Source organism: Rhea pennata, chromosome 6 (assembly GCF_028389875.1).
Source record: "Rhea pennata isolate bPtePen1 chromosome 6, bPtePen1.pri, whole genome shotgun sequence".
NCBI lineage: Eukaryota > Metazoa > Chordata > Aves > Rheiformes > Rheidae > Rhea > Rhea pennata.
The window spans coordinates 41,931,343-41,945,182 of NC_084668.1; the positions used below are offsets into that span (position 1 = coordinate 41,931,343).

Below are 13,840 nucleotides of genomic sequence, written 5' to 3' on the forward strand. Positions count from 1 at the left end.
AAATAAAATGACTGCTCAGGAAGTGTGGGGCATCACTTGAGGGGGGGCCTGGCAAAGTACAGAAAAGCCCATAATTGCCAGACATTTTTTAAAATATGCCTCCCAAACTGTAGATACTACTTCACAATCAGGCTTGAAAACAGACTTCTCCTATACAGTGTTAAAGAGCTGGCTGGGAGAAGTGTCAGGAAAATATTCTAAATTATTAATTCAAAGAAATGGGCTTGTTGCTTAGAGCCATCTTTGTGGTTTGAAGCATTTCTGGGCATTTTTCTTGCCCAGAAGCCTGGAAGCCACATGGCTCCATTGCACAAAGGGTGCACAGACAGCTACAACTGCCAGCAAACCACATCCCATCTGTCACCATGTACTCCTGCTCATCACCCCTTACTCCACATGTGCAAACAGGTGTCTTTTGGGTCCCACAGCCTTCACATCTTATCTTGAATTGAACATTTCAAAGACAGAGTGGCTGCTCACCTGCCTGTCTGTCTGTGAAGGACACCAGTGGAAAGCAAGGGCCTAGCTCAGGCGAGGTTGCTTTTGCACCTACTGCCACAGGGAGAGTTGTTGAGCAACCCAGCATGGGTCCTGATGAGTAATGCAATGCTCCAGGGTGGCTCTCACTGTGGCAAGACAAAGTGCTTGGGTGCTAGGGAAGGGATATTTTAGAAACATCCTTAAGAAAGGCATTTTGGTGTTTAAAGAAGCCCTTGATATTTCCATACTCTCACTGAGGCAGCACAACGTGGTCTGTCTGTTGAGTGTTTGGGTCAATGCCAATATCCAGCAGGAGTCTGTTGTGTTGCATCAGACTCAGCTCATTGCATCCCTGAGGATGTGTCCCAGCCTGCAGAAGCTGTGGCCAATGCTTCATTAATCACTTGTCCTCTTGGATCATTACCCAGTCCCCTTCCTAGTAAAAGTTGGACTCTGTCAGGAGAGCAGGAGGCTGTTTGGGGAAGCTGTCAGTTCCTGGCTGCTGTCCAGCTTCTAATGGCTTTCGTTCTTCCACAGGAAGAGCTGCTGTTGCATTACAGAGGTCCTCAACTGCAGAGAACTGGACTGTACAAGACTTGCGCAAGCCCTGTTCTGGGCAAGGAGCAGGTTGCAAGGGTGACAACCACAGCCCAGCCCCTGGCAAGACAAGCACATTCTGTTGGCTACTGACCAGAGCATTTCTCTGTGACTCCATCTGCATTCCCACCACTCCCAGCTTTTTTGGAGCCACAGTCACCCAAGCTTCTGAGGGGCAATCTCCTGGAACAATGTTCTGCCCCAAAGCATTGGCTAGGTTTGCCAGGACTTGAGTATCACGCTATTGAGTCACTAGTGCATTTGAATCCAATGGAGGTGGACAGCCTGAGCCCATTAGCTGGTGCTCTGTCTGGCTCTGAATTTTAGGAACAATGCTGTCTGCAGGAAGAGAGCTGGTACCTTCTGCTTGAAAAAATTATCCTGGGTTTGCCGGCTGATCTGTTACAGAGGGTTTGCTGTGGGATTCTGAAGTATCTGGGGTGGTTCTTCTCATGAGCCCAGCTGGGTTAAATGGGGCCTGCTGTTTAGGTTGAGCAGAGCTGCCCTTGGACATAATGGAGACAAGAGAAACCACAGCATCTTGGTCTTGTGCATCAGGTGCTTGAAGCTGTGGTGATGTTTGAAACCACAGTGGTGCAGGAGCTGATAGTCCAGTGTCTTCCCAGTGTCCTTCCTGAACGGCATCTGTTCCATGTAGGTGTTTACGCCACTGCCCAGCCTCTCATCAATATTCTGAGATGTCAGCACCTCTGCACTCAAGCCAAACAGAGTCTTCTCCCACTGCTGGAGTTCCATGTTGTCAGCATTGAGGTTCTGGAGGGTCTGACAGATGTTCCTGTCCACTTTTCTCAAAGAGAGTTTCAATGATGACCAGGAGGGAGTCGTTGTCCTCCTTGGTGTCGCTAGCTTTCTTGTCTTGGCCTGGCCCATCAGACTCACTGATGAGACTTATCAGGGGAAACTGTCGGACATTATCAGCATGAGAGACATACACAGATGCATCCTGCTTCTTCATGGCCTCAAGAAGAGAATTGAGGACTACTGAACACTGCTCCATGTGAGAGTCTTTACTTGTTTGAAACTCCTCCTTAGTCTGGAAGGAATCCAGGAAATCAGGAAGGTCATTCCCATATAAGACTGCTTCCCCCATGGCAAAACTAAAAAGCAGCTGCAGGTTTTGCGTCTGCAGATGTTCTTCCTTCTTCATTTCTTCAAGGCAGGATAAAAAAGAGATGGAAACAGCATGATTACGTTCTCTGGGCAAGGCAAAACCAGCCTCCAAATAGCAACATGGGAGCTCACAGATCTGAGCACTTCTAAAAGATAGTGTTAGATTGGATTGTTACTAGTAGTAGTAGTGTTACTGCTGGTGGAGGACTGGGGCTGTGGAGAGCCCACAGGGAGATCTCTGTTGTTTGGGAGGGGCTGCCTGCACAAGGCTCAACCTAGGCAGAAACAAGTATGTGTGTAACAATGTTCCTATAGCTGTTTTACAGATAGCATTTTCAAACCTGGGCTCCAGCAGTCGCCTGTCCCCCTTCCTATGGGACTGTATGCACAGGAAGATGCTGGCCATGCAGCCCAACCACACTTCCCTCCAACTGCATTGCCATAAACACTTCTATCATCATCCATATCTCTAGCCTCTGAGTTGCGAGGAGGAGATGAAAACAGTCCCAAATACAGTAATACTCACAAGAGGACCCGCTACCTGGCAATGATGCAGTCGGACTGGCCTCCTTTGTACACCAGCCTGGCATTGGCCTGGACCCAGGCCCAGCCAGCCCTCTTGGTTAGTAGCTTGAAAACTGTTAGGCCACTCTTCCCTATCTTCATCACTGGGTCAGAGAGAAAACACAGTTGACACAGACATGATTAGTCTGTAACTCCATGACAATAGACAGATCACATGTGCAAGAGGTCACCATCTGGTGAATCACCTCACATCCATGCTATGGAAGCAGGACAAAGTATGTGATGCTGTGTTTCATGACCATGCTGTGTTTCTCTGCACAGAAAGGCACTTTGCAGTAATAACTCCTTGTGCAGGCATCACCCACAACAGGAAGTTCTTTATCACAATCACTTCTGATCCTGGACAAGATTGCCCATCCAAGAAGCAATGGTCACAGCATAGTCAGAATTTCACTTCTACTGTGGTGACATGATGATGCCAAGTTCCCCATTACTTATGCCCCCATGAATGCACACACTGCAGCCATGATGTCCCCATGCTGAGTCAGGGGCCCACTGTTCCCCTCCACACTCACTTCTCACATGGTTATCTGTGTAGTACATCGTCAGCCACATGCACAAACTGGTATCCAGATCCCCTCATACATGGCTCCGTTTCTGTATATCCCAGCACAATCTTTTCCCTGAAAACAGGGTACAAAGTGCATCCTCTTCCCAATATCTAACAGTTAGCACCTGTTAGAGTTCCTAATTTTGAGTGGCATGGCTGCTCCAGCCCAGGCTAAGCTGTACTCCATTTTACAGGAAACTCAGGCTGGGTTCGCTGGGCTAAAACATGGGAGCTAAGAAGTCCTGGGACCCATTTAGTCTGCTTTCTGTGTTACTGAGCAGCCAGGAAACCTGAGCTGCAGAAATGCCCAGCAGTGGACCAAGCAAATTTCCAAAGGGGTCAGACACCTGCTGGGTTTGCCATGGAAGTTTGGTCAGAAGTGCCCTGCTCCTAAAGATTTTCTGTTCACGGTCTGTGGATTTTGCTACAGCAAAGGAGGGAGACACCATATCTGGAATCACAGGCAATTGGAGTAAAGTCCAGCTTGTGCTTTGTCTGGAAGATGAATGTCTTAGTCCAAAACTCCAGGATCGAGAGTGGCTGGAGGGGAGTTGCAATGGCAAAGAGAGCCAGCCGGGGAAGCAGCAGGGAGCTATTGGATGCCCCCTTCTGTTGCCCATGAAGCAATTTCAAGAGTCCATGGTAATTCAAGGCCTTATAGGGGGTAGAAAATGAGGGTATGAGGTAAACAGTGTGAGGAAATGAGAATTAGCCATCCCAGACTGCCTTGACTCACACCAGCATGGGACATGAGTGGCTTCTAGTGAATGTACGTGCACAGCGTACGTGAAGCATGGGCTCTGCCTGACAGTGCTGTGTACGAAACGGTGCTATCATCAACGCTGTTACAAGTGGGAGATGTCTCTAAGCTGCATTCAGAGCCTGATACAAAGGGTTTGCACTGAACTGGGCTGGACAGCTCAGAAACACAGCTTGCTCTGTCAGGGTTAGCAATCTGAGTCTATGCTGACATCATCAGGCCTCTGGAGATGCTGTTCCCCATTGCAATTTTTGACCCACAGGGCAGCTTCCCAGTTCAGTGGCCACTCAGTTTCGAGGTGTTCAAATCTTGTATGGACCTTGCTTTACGACCTGATCAAAGATGTGTGCACATAGTCTGTGGCTACTGGCTGTGAAACCTATGGAAGTGACATTGAGTTTTGAAAGAGTCAGGCCTGGAAGGATGCTCAGTGCACCTGGAACTTTGCTGGGTCCCACCATAGAAGTGTGAACAAAGGAATATGGCTTTCTGCTGAGATGTGCCAGGTTTGCTCCATCCTCAAGCAAGAACTCATCCCTCCTTGGGAAGCTAGGCTGCATGGCTGGCCAGCTGTATACTGTGGGGGTGATGCTGGGGGAAGAAGGGTACACTGGCAAAGGACTGAGTTACCAGAAATCCCGAGGAGTTATCTAGCAAGCAGTGGAAACAACAGATGAAATTCCTCTCCAGGAAGCAGGTGCTCTCGGGGGGAGGTGCTGGGGGCTGTACATGGTGCTGTATCCAGCTGACAGCGTCTGGTCCGCAGGTATGGCTATGAAATCAAAGGGAAGTGAGAGTCGAGAGCGAGACAGAGCACATTCAGATGGACCATAGACACTGTTCTCCATCCAGACCTCCATCCCCTGAAATAATCCTATACCGCCAAGATCTCTGGTGCTGTTCATTCATATAAGGTGGGGAATATAATCATGGGAAACAGGAGAGAAGGATAAAGTGTGACCTCTTCTCACGGCTCTCCCTTGGCATTGCAGATTTGCTCCTGATGAAGACTTTGCTGCTTAAGTGAACCTATGAGCATCAAAAAATGGATGCAATGTTGCCATGGGAAATTAGCAGTTCATAATGGTTTCTGATCACTTTTCTTTTTCTTTCCCTCATTATTAATATGCATACATGATTGAAAGTTTAGTCCTAGAGTGAACACAGAACAGTCATGAAGCAAGCTCAGCTTGTATCCCAGATAGAAGTAAGGGAATAAACTGCCTGCACTGCAATAAACAGATTTTCAAATGCTCAAAAGCAGAAAGGCTTTTGAGAGCAGTCCCCAATCATCCAGCACAGTGAAAGAAAACACATCATTTCTGTTTGCTCAATTTGATGACAGGAGGGAGGGGAGGCTGTGCCAACATTTGGGACTCATGCTCTTATGTTTGGCTGCTATGAGGAATGCAACTACAAAGCGGAAGCCATGGGATGCTGCAGAGCACCGGGAAATCACCATCCTTCTAGTCATCAGCCCACAAACATTCCAAATCTGCGAGCTCCCACAGACAGATTGCAGGCACTGATGTGGCTTTCAGACTTCTGCCACTGGGCCTGTCCACAAAGTGGGGCTTAGCTGCAGCAAATGGATTTGAAGATCATGAGCACAGGCACACAGGCTCTCATCATGCACAGTATTCCCATGATAACTCTTTGCTGCTCCTGCTCTAATCTACACATCCAAAGAAGCAGTATGCCAATCTGCTAGCCTTCTCTGATGGCATGACTGGCTGGGTAGGTGAGGGGAGAGCAGTGGACGCTGTGTGCTTTGACTTCCGCATGGCCTTTGACACTGGCTCCCAGAACATCCTCCTGCATAAGCCCAGGAGGTGTGTGTTAGACGAGTGGACTGTGAATTGGATTGAGAACTGGCTGAAAGGCAGAGCTCAGAGGGTCATCATCAGTGGCGTGGAGTCTAGTTGGAGGCCTGTGGCTAGCGGAGCTGCCCAGGGCTCATTACTGGGTCCCATCCTGTCCAGCTTCTTCATCAATGACCTGTACAAAGGGATAGGGTGCCTCCTCAGTGAGTTTTCTGATGATACCAATCTGGGAGGAGTGGCTGATACCCCTGAGGGCTGTGCTTCCATTCAGAGAGACCTGGACAGGCTGGAGAGCTGGCCGGAGAGCAACCTCATGAGGTTCGACAAGGGCAAGTGCAGAGTCCTGCATGTAGGGAGAAATAACTCCATGCACCAGTACAGGCTGGGGGCTGACCTGCTGCAAAGCTGCTCTGCAGCGAAGGACCCGGCAGTGCTGGTTGGTGACAAGTTGACTCTGAGGCAGCAATGTGCCCATATGGCCAAGAAGGCCAGTGGTATCCTGGGGTGCATTAGGAAGCGTGCTGCCAGCAGGTCGAGGGAAGAGATCCTGCCACTCTACTTGGCCCTGCTGAGGCCACATCTTGAGTACTGCGTTCAGTTCCGGGCTCCCCAGTACGAGAGAGACATGGAGCTACTGGAGAGAGTCCAGCGTCGGGCTACCAAGATGATCAGAGGACTGGAGCATCTGCCCTCTGAGGAACGGCTGTGAGAGCTGGGCCTCTTTAGCCTGGAGGAGAGAAGACTGAGAGGGGAACCTTATCAATATGCCTAAGTATCTGAAGGGAGGGTGTCAAGGGGATGGGGGCTAAACTCTTTTCGGTAGTCCCATGCCAAAGGACTGGAGGCAACGGGCACAAACTGAACCACAGTGCCACAGGAAGTGCCGTCTGAAGACGAGGAGGAATTTCTTCCCTGTGAGAGTGACAGAGCACTGGAACCGCTTGCCCAGAGAGGTTGTGGGGTCTCCTTCTCTGGAGATGGTCAAAGCCCATCTGGCTGCAATCCTGTCTAACATGCTTTAGGTGACCCTGCTTGAGCAGGGGGGGTTGGAGTAGATGATCTCCAGATGTCCCTTCCAACCTTACCAATTGCATGATTTTATGATTCTATGAATTTGTAAGGACAGAGAAGGGTTCTGGAGCCATGGAGCCAAGCCCCGAAATTCCTCTTGTACGGTTGCATTTCTATCTAAAATATTTAAGCTCCTAGTTTGGACCCAGAGATTTTCCCTCACACAGCAAGTGTGAGCAAAGCCTAGCGCTGTTTTTCAGGTGTTGCAGGAGCTCACATGGGATGGGAGAAGTAGGGTAGTTCCTGGACCCATATAGTCCTCAGCCTCCTGGCAGAGCAAGTTAGGCCCAGGGGAGAGATCTGAGCCACTGGCCCACTAGCCGTGTCCCTTCATGTTCCCACCAGGCCAGGAGAGACACTACAGCAATGTGATGGGGAGCCTCTCAGGGCACCAGCCATATACCTGCTCCTCTAGCCCACTTTGCTGAGCAGCTGAGGGACTCTATGGACACACTAGGCGAAGAGCCTGTGGGCAGGAGGTGAGGTGTACATGTGTGTGGTCCTTGCACAACTGTGCCACTGGACATCTTCACTGAACTCGGGCAGTATGGCTCATCCTGGCCCTTCTCTGCAAGAGTTAAGCTCCACTATGCCAGCATTACTGCTTGGAGTGAAACCTCATAAATGGGTGGGCCTATAATCCCCTTGGGACAGCTGACCTACATGGCAGATGCCAGGGTGCAGAGCTGATCCCTGGTGTATACCTGCAGCCTGGGTTTTCTGACACACAAAGCAGAAGAAACATTGGAGCTACCTCTTTCTTGCAGTGCAAATGAACGCATATCGTTCTCTATGGCAGTGGGTATTTGCTCAAGCTGACACAAAATCTTCCCTCAAAATTGTCCTTAGGTTGGAAGCTGAGTTCGGGCTCACACTGTTTCAAAAGTGTTCCCCAGGAAAGGAAGTACTGCACTAAGGATTTCCCCGAGCAGCCTCAGAGAGTCCTACAGGCTGTGTTCCTGTTCCCTGAACAATCCATTTTCTACATATTCTCTGGTGCATGAGGTCTCTGGGACCAAAGCAGGAGGTTTCACATCAGCTGCACCCAGGGATTTTGCCTAAAAGGCACATAGTGAGGTAGGGTGCCAGGTGGTAAATAAGTCAGCCCAAGGAGCCACAAAGCTGTAGGTCCTGGTAACTAGATTGCTGCTCAGAAGGCTGAACTGAGAAAGCTGAGCCTACAGACACTGTGATATACTTTTGAGTCATCAAATGGGAAGGTAAACTGGCCAACTGTGACACTTGGATGCTTTCATGGTACTTCAGATGGAGGAAAGTTTGACCTACTCTGTTAGCTCAAAAGGACAGGAAGGCTCTTCTTGATTTGAAACCTCACAGTACTGTAGTGGTTCAAAGTCAGCCACGGTGCAGCACTTGGCCTGTGGCAGTGAATGTCAACTCTCAGCAAGCCCTAACCTGAAGGTCTCTTATGTTACATCAGTCCAATCTTGTGTTGGATTCCGTTTCCTAGTCTGGAAGTCCCAGGAACACTGACTTCCTCCCCCCATCCCTTTGTGTTTCTGCCTCATATGCTGGCAGAAGAGAGACCTCCTGCAAATGGGACCAAGCAGGGGAGATTATATCTTAGAGGCAGTGTTGGTCAAGTGGGGATGGGTTGGTCAAGGGGTTGTGTGCTGTGGGTCTCTGTTCCAGCTCCCCGAGGTTTCATCTTCTTTCTGAGCCAGATGCATAAGCATTAGGTAGCATGGTGCAGCCATCTAAGAGCAATGCTGAGAAGAGGAGGAGGAGGGAGAGCCTCCGGGTTTGCTCCTTCCACACCGATTTTTTTGTCCCTTGCTCACAGCTGCTGGGACAGATATTGGCAGTCATGTGTTGGATCAACCCAAGGCACTAGGAGGGAATGGACAGATGTACCTGCACGCCAACAAGGTGTCATTTCCTGAAGGAGACCTTCTGCTCCAGGTATTTGCGATAGCTCAATTGTCTGGTGCCTTACTTCTGTTCTTGCCCTCTGCTGAGTACAATGATAGGTCCTCCTGATCCTGCTGATGGGCCAGCACCAGGTGCTACGGGACATGTGGTCCCATTTGGAAAATGAGAGAAGACCCTGGGAACTGTTTCCATTTTCTGCATCCCCTGACCAGGTGATGAGCACCTTAGGACAGGGACTAGTGACACTGCTTGGTTGGGGTAGATCCCTTTCTCAGAGGCTCCTTCTAACCTCTCTTCCCTTTGCAAACCTGTGACCTGCAGTGAGGACAGCCATGATGGTTTGGCTAAGGAATTGGATCAGAAGACAAAATAACACTTCTGTTGCTTGGAAGAAATAAAGACATGCAAACAGACCATACAAAATTATCCACAGGGATGGCATCTGAGATGGCCCATTGCAAAACAGTAGGACAAGACCTGACAGCACCAGCATTTGCTAGAATGGCTCAGAAAGGCACAAAGTGGCTTGTGGCCTGGATAAAAAAGTTTAAAATGAAAACTTAGTCCTGTAAATTGTTTCTACAAGTCTCTAAAATGTTTTTCATGGCTACATGAGTGTTGCGACACTGAGGATGACTCACAGGACAAGCGAAGGTAGCTACTGAGCCCCCAGTAATGTGAGCTACAAAACTGGAAGCCAGCATTGGATCAGTTTGACTCAAAGGGATTGGAATCCTTGCAAAGTGTGAAGGTTTATATACTGGACTAGAAGAGCTAAAAACACATTGTTTACAGGGAAGACAATCTTCTGTATGACTCAAAACAGTATTTTTTTAACTCATTAGTATTCCTTTTTACTATCAAAACAAAGCAATCAGTTAACTGATCAAAATGTTTACTAGCAGTGCTTTCTCTTGGAATATGGATTTACCTCTTCTTTCCCCTCTCCCCTCAGGCGAGTAAGGAAGTTACTTCCCTTTCAAGTGAGTAGGAACTATAAAATCCTTCCCCATGTAGAGGGTGTGCTGCTCTTTGCAATCAGACATAGACGAAGAATGAAAAATTCTCACAAACCAATTACTATAGTTTTTGACCAGATTGTACCTTCCTTTTGCAAAAATGAGACCAGAGAGAGTTGCCCAGACACACAAGGAGCCTGTTAATTTCCTAAGGATTGCATATATGTTAGGACTGTAGGGCTGGGGAAAATTGATAGTGAGCCTTGGCATTTTCCATAGCTATTTAGAAAACGTAAATAGTTTTTCAGTTCATTCTGCCTGAACAATGTGATACAATGGGATACAATGTGAATATTCACAAATGTGCATCTATTGGTTTCTAATAACTCAGTGTCATGGTGGAGAGATTTTTTTCCAGCAAGGAGCAGCAATTGGGTGTATATTTAACTGAAGGCTGTGTATGTTTAATTGTGAAGCGCACTTTGAGAAGTGAAGATGGCAGATGGTGTGAACAGCAAGATGATTTTTGTAGAGATTATTTTTTTTGTGTTTAGAGCTTTATTCTCGATTGTCCATTGAATGGAGCAGTTTCCCAACTTGGTGTCTCATTGTGGCAACTGAACACCAAGAAATATTTGAGAGCCTTTACAAACATAGAGTCTACTAGACATTTGTCAGGAGCAAGAATAAAATCAAATGGGAAAAGTTCCATGTAATCAGAGATAGATGAGATCTTCATGCTGTTGCCTCCCTGAAGATGTGTCAAAGAGCCTGCATGTTTATGAGGAGAGGGAGGAAGCCACACAGGCATCACATATATGAGTTCAAGGCCTCATCAATTCCGCATCTGAATTTCCAGATTTTTCCAACTTTTTAGTTTCAAAATAGGTATTGTTTTTAGCTACAGTCACATCTTTCAATGGTAGCAGTGGCTGAATTGGTCTTACTTTGCATTCTGGCAAGCCAATAGCCCTTGCAAAATTTGTCCAGTTGCTCCTGGGAAAATCCAGGACACATAGAAGAGAACAGCCAGGCAAGTGGAGGTGGAAGTCATGGGAAGGGGCTCTTACAAGTGCAATATATCCCTTTGGAGCTATGTCTACAATGAATTGTAATCCTGCTACATGCAAGCTACATGCAAAATGCAGAGGCCTTTGCAAAGAGGATGCATGTTTTCACATGGCTTTGACACATGGAAGCAAGTGCACAGATGCACACTTGACCACCTCTGCTCTGGCTGCTCCCGAGCTTGGGTGAGCTGTGCAGGTGTTTATACACCTTTGGAGCTGACAGCAGTAGTCTGTGGGCTAGCGATGTGCTTATAGTCCTGAGGTACTAAGAATTAAAAGGCAGGTTTTTGGGAGTCTCCAAAAAAATTGTGGGAAGACCTACATAAGCAATGCAGAAATAAACTTGTATAACCCACTGGGAAATTTGGGGTGAAGAGCAGGCCTCAGGGTGCCTTTGGAGTTCATCCTTAAAATGAAAGAGCAAGTAAATATGTCAAGTCAGTGGCTGACTGTAGTTGCCACCATCTCAGAAAACTTCACTATGCCTGAACTGGTGCTAGCCTCCTGGTGCCACTGGGCTCTTGCATAGCTCAAGGCTCTCTCCTTGTGGTCTTTCCTCCATCCACACAGTCTACATTTGTCACTTCTTGTGCTTCCATGGAAGATTTTCTGCCATTTCCTTAAAGAAAATCAGATCTGCCAGCTGGACAGGCCTGGGTTTTGCGAGTTGAGATACAGAGTGTGTCACTTATTCCAGGCACTCCAGAAACCTGTCCTGCTGATCTCTTCTGATGCAGAAGGTGCCCGCTGGTGAGAAGGCTTGGACAACGGCTCTAGAAAAATTGGCCAGGCCATCTTTCATCAGTACTTATGTTAACATTGAGAAGCCTATCCCCCAAAACTCCCCAACTATCTGGGGTTCAAAGCTTAATGTAGTCTCAAGCTGCTTTTCTTTGTTATGGGTTTCCTATTGATGAAGAAGATCCCTTCCTCTTCCATGGACACTTGAGAAACACCTAGAAAAGGTCTTCTGTGTGCAGCTGGATTAAAGCTAAGAGGAGTAACTCTCTGCTGAATTTACCTTTTCAGGTACTCAATGGATTTGTCATCATTGTGACTGGAGATGGCTACATCTTCTATGTCTGCCCTACAGTGCAGGAATTCCTGGGGTTTCATCAGGTTGGTACTATTTTTTCCCAGGTGTAAATAAATGGTGGCAATCCAGGGCTGGGCAAGAGATGCTAATCGTGCTAACCAAGGCTCTTCACTTCCCTCCCAACTCCCCTTGGCCATTTTTGATGTACACTTTCAAATGAGTCATAGTCTATGGAGGTAATTAAATCCAACAAACACACTCATGATTTTAGTAGTAACAGATGCAAACTGAGCAATGGCAAGCTCTTTATCCTCTTGTCTTTGTGTGCAAGAGGGGTGTGAGTTTTTTGTCATATGGTTTAAATTGTGCTACTAGGTGCATATACTTTCACTTGCAGTGTTGGGGGGGGGTAAGGGTGGAGGAAGAAAGGTACACACTAGTGATTCATGTCAGTGCCCTGAAACACTGCAGATTACATGAGATACCGAGAAGTGGGGCTCTCCCCAGTGTCCTGCCAGTGACTCCATCCTTCCCATTACCTTAGTTTCCTTCAGAAATCAGCCATGGGGTCAATAGTAGTGCCATGAAACTGCAAAATTCATTTTGTTGTGGTCAAAGCCATGGAGAGAGCATTGGTTCTGATGCAGCTGCAGAGACCAATGTTTTTTCCTATCTCTTTGCCCCCTTTCCCATCTTGCCCATAGGAGAATCCTCACAGGCACCAGAAGCCTCGATATGAAACAGCTGTCAGGAGCAGGGGATGGTTTTCTCAAAGTGGTTGTATGTCTAATAAAGTAGGATGCTTTGCTATGGTGCATCTCCCAAAGCATGAACATGGTAGTTGATGTCTCAAGCAAATCATTGGTTCAGCAGGGCCGCTCTGACCACAACTCTGTGCTGTGCCAGGTCTCAGTGGCACATGACCAGCAGCTCCGGATGCTGAGCCACAGGGCTTGGGAGTCACCGTGAGACCCTCTTCTCCAAGGAGTTGTTATGTCTCAGAGCCATCGTGCTCAAGGAGCCACTATGTGGTCAATGTACCCACTAGGCCACCATCCCCAGAGCCACTGTGCCCAAGAGGTCACTGTGTGGCCACTCTGTCACTATGCTGGGAAGCTACTACGGAGCCATCATGCTCAGAGCACTATCAAATCCTGAGAGTCACTGTGTGCAAAAGCCACCCTGCTCAAAGGCCACCATGCACAGTGTGCTGAGGCCCATCTGGCCTACAGGCAGATAGGAGAAAAGGCAGGATCAGTCAGTGGCAGGGCTGGGGCACCAAGGGCAGGACTGGAGCCAGCCTTTGAAGTCCAGCAGCACAAGAAAACAGGTTTTATGTCTCTGAGTGAAGAAAAACAGGTTAGAGCAGCTGCTTGAAAGAGCTTTCTGCTGGACCTCCTACTGTCTGTGCCACTGGAATGACAAGCTTTGTGGGCTGGGAGGCAGAACATTTGAGGACTGGGCAAGGTCAGAGAACATGGCACTCCTGCACATCTGGCAGTCACTGAAATGGATATGCAAGACAGCAGGCAGATGACTTCTAATAGAGGAGCTGAGAAGAACCAGGCAGGGCTGGCCACTTGCCCACTGCATCATCTTCTGGCCACGACCTTGACATCCTTGCTGGCCTTCTCAGTCCAAACAGGGTGGAAATGTGAGGAACAGCAAAGCCAAGCTACTGCAACAGTGATATGAAACTAAGAACTTCCTCTGTCCACATCAGCCAGTTCCTCATGCTCAGCCCTTATTGATCACTCGGCATTAGTGAAGAAACAGGTCTCCCTTCAACCAGCAACCATGCCATGGAACTCTGAGTAACTTCTGTCAGCAAAGCCTCCCCTTCCAGAATTTTTTCATTAGATATATATAAATTTGCAGCATGATT

The 13,840-nt window shown here is 48.0% G+C and overlaps 1 protein-coding gene across 1 annotated transcript; it reads right to left on the reverse strand.

Moving 5' to 3' along the window:
* Positions 1 to 1,527: 1,527 nt before the first annotated feature.
* LOC134142371 (aryl hydrocarbon receptor-like) lies at positions 1,528 to 12,963 on the reverse strand. Its single transcript, XM_062579359.1, is given in 10 exon segments — positions 1,528 to 1,882; positions 1,884 to 2,234; positions 2,236 to 2,247; positions 2,735 to 2,876; positions 3,309 to 3,337; positions 3,339 to 3,409; positions 3,788 to 3,997; positions 4,734 to 4,875; positions 11,941 to 12,006; positions 12,920 to 12,963. Coding segments are annotated over 10 exon segments (1,422 nt in total).
* Between the last annotated feature and the right edge of the window lie 877 nt (positions 12,964 to 13,840).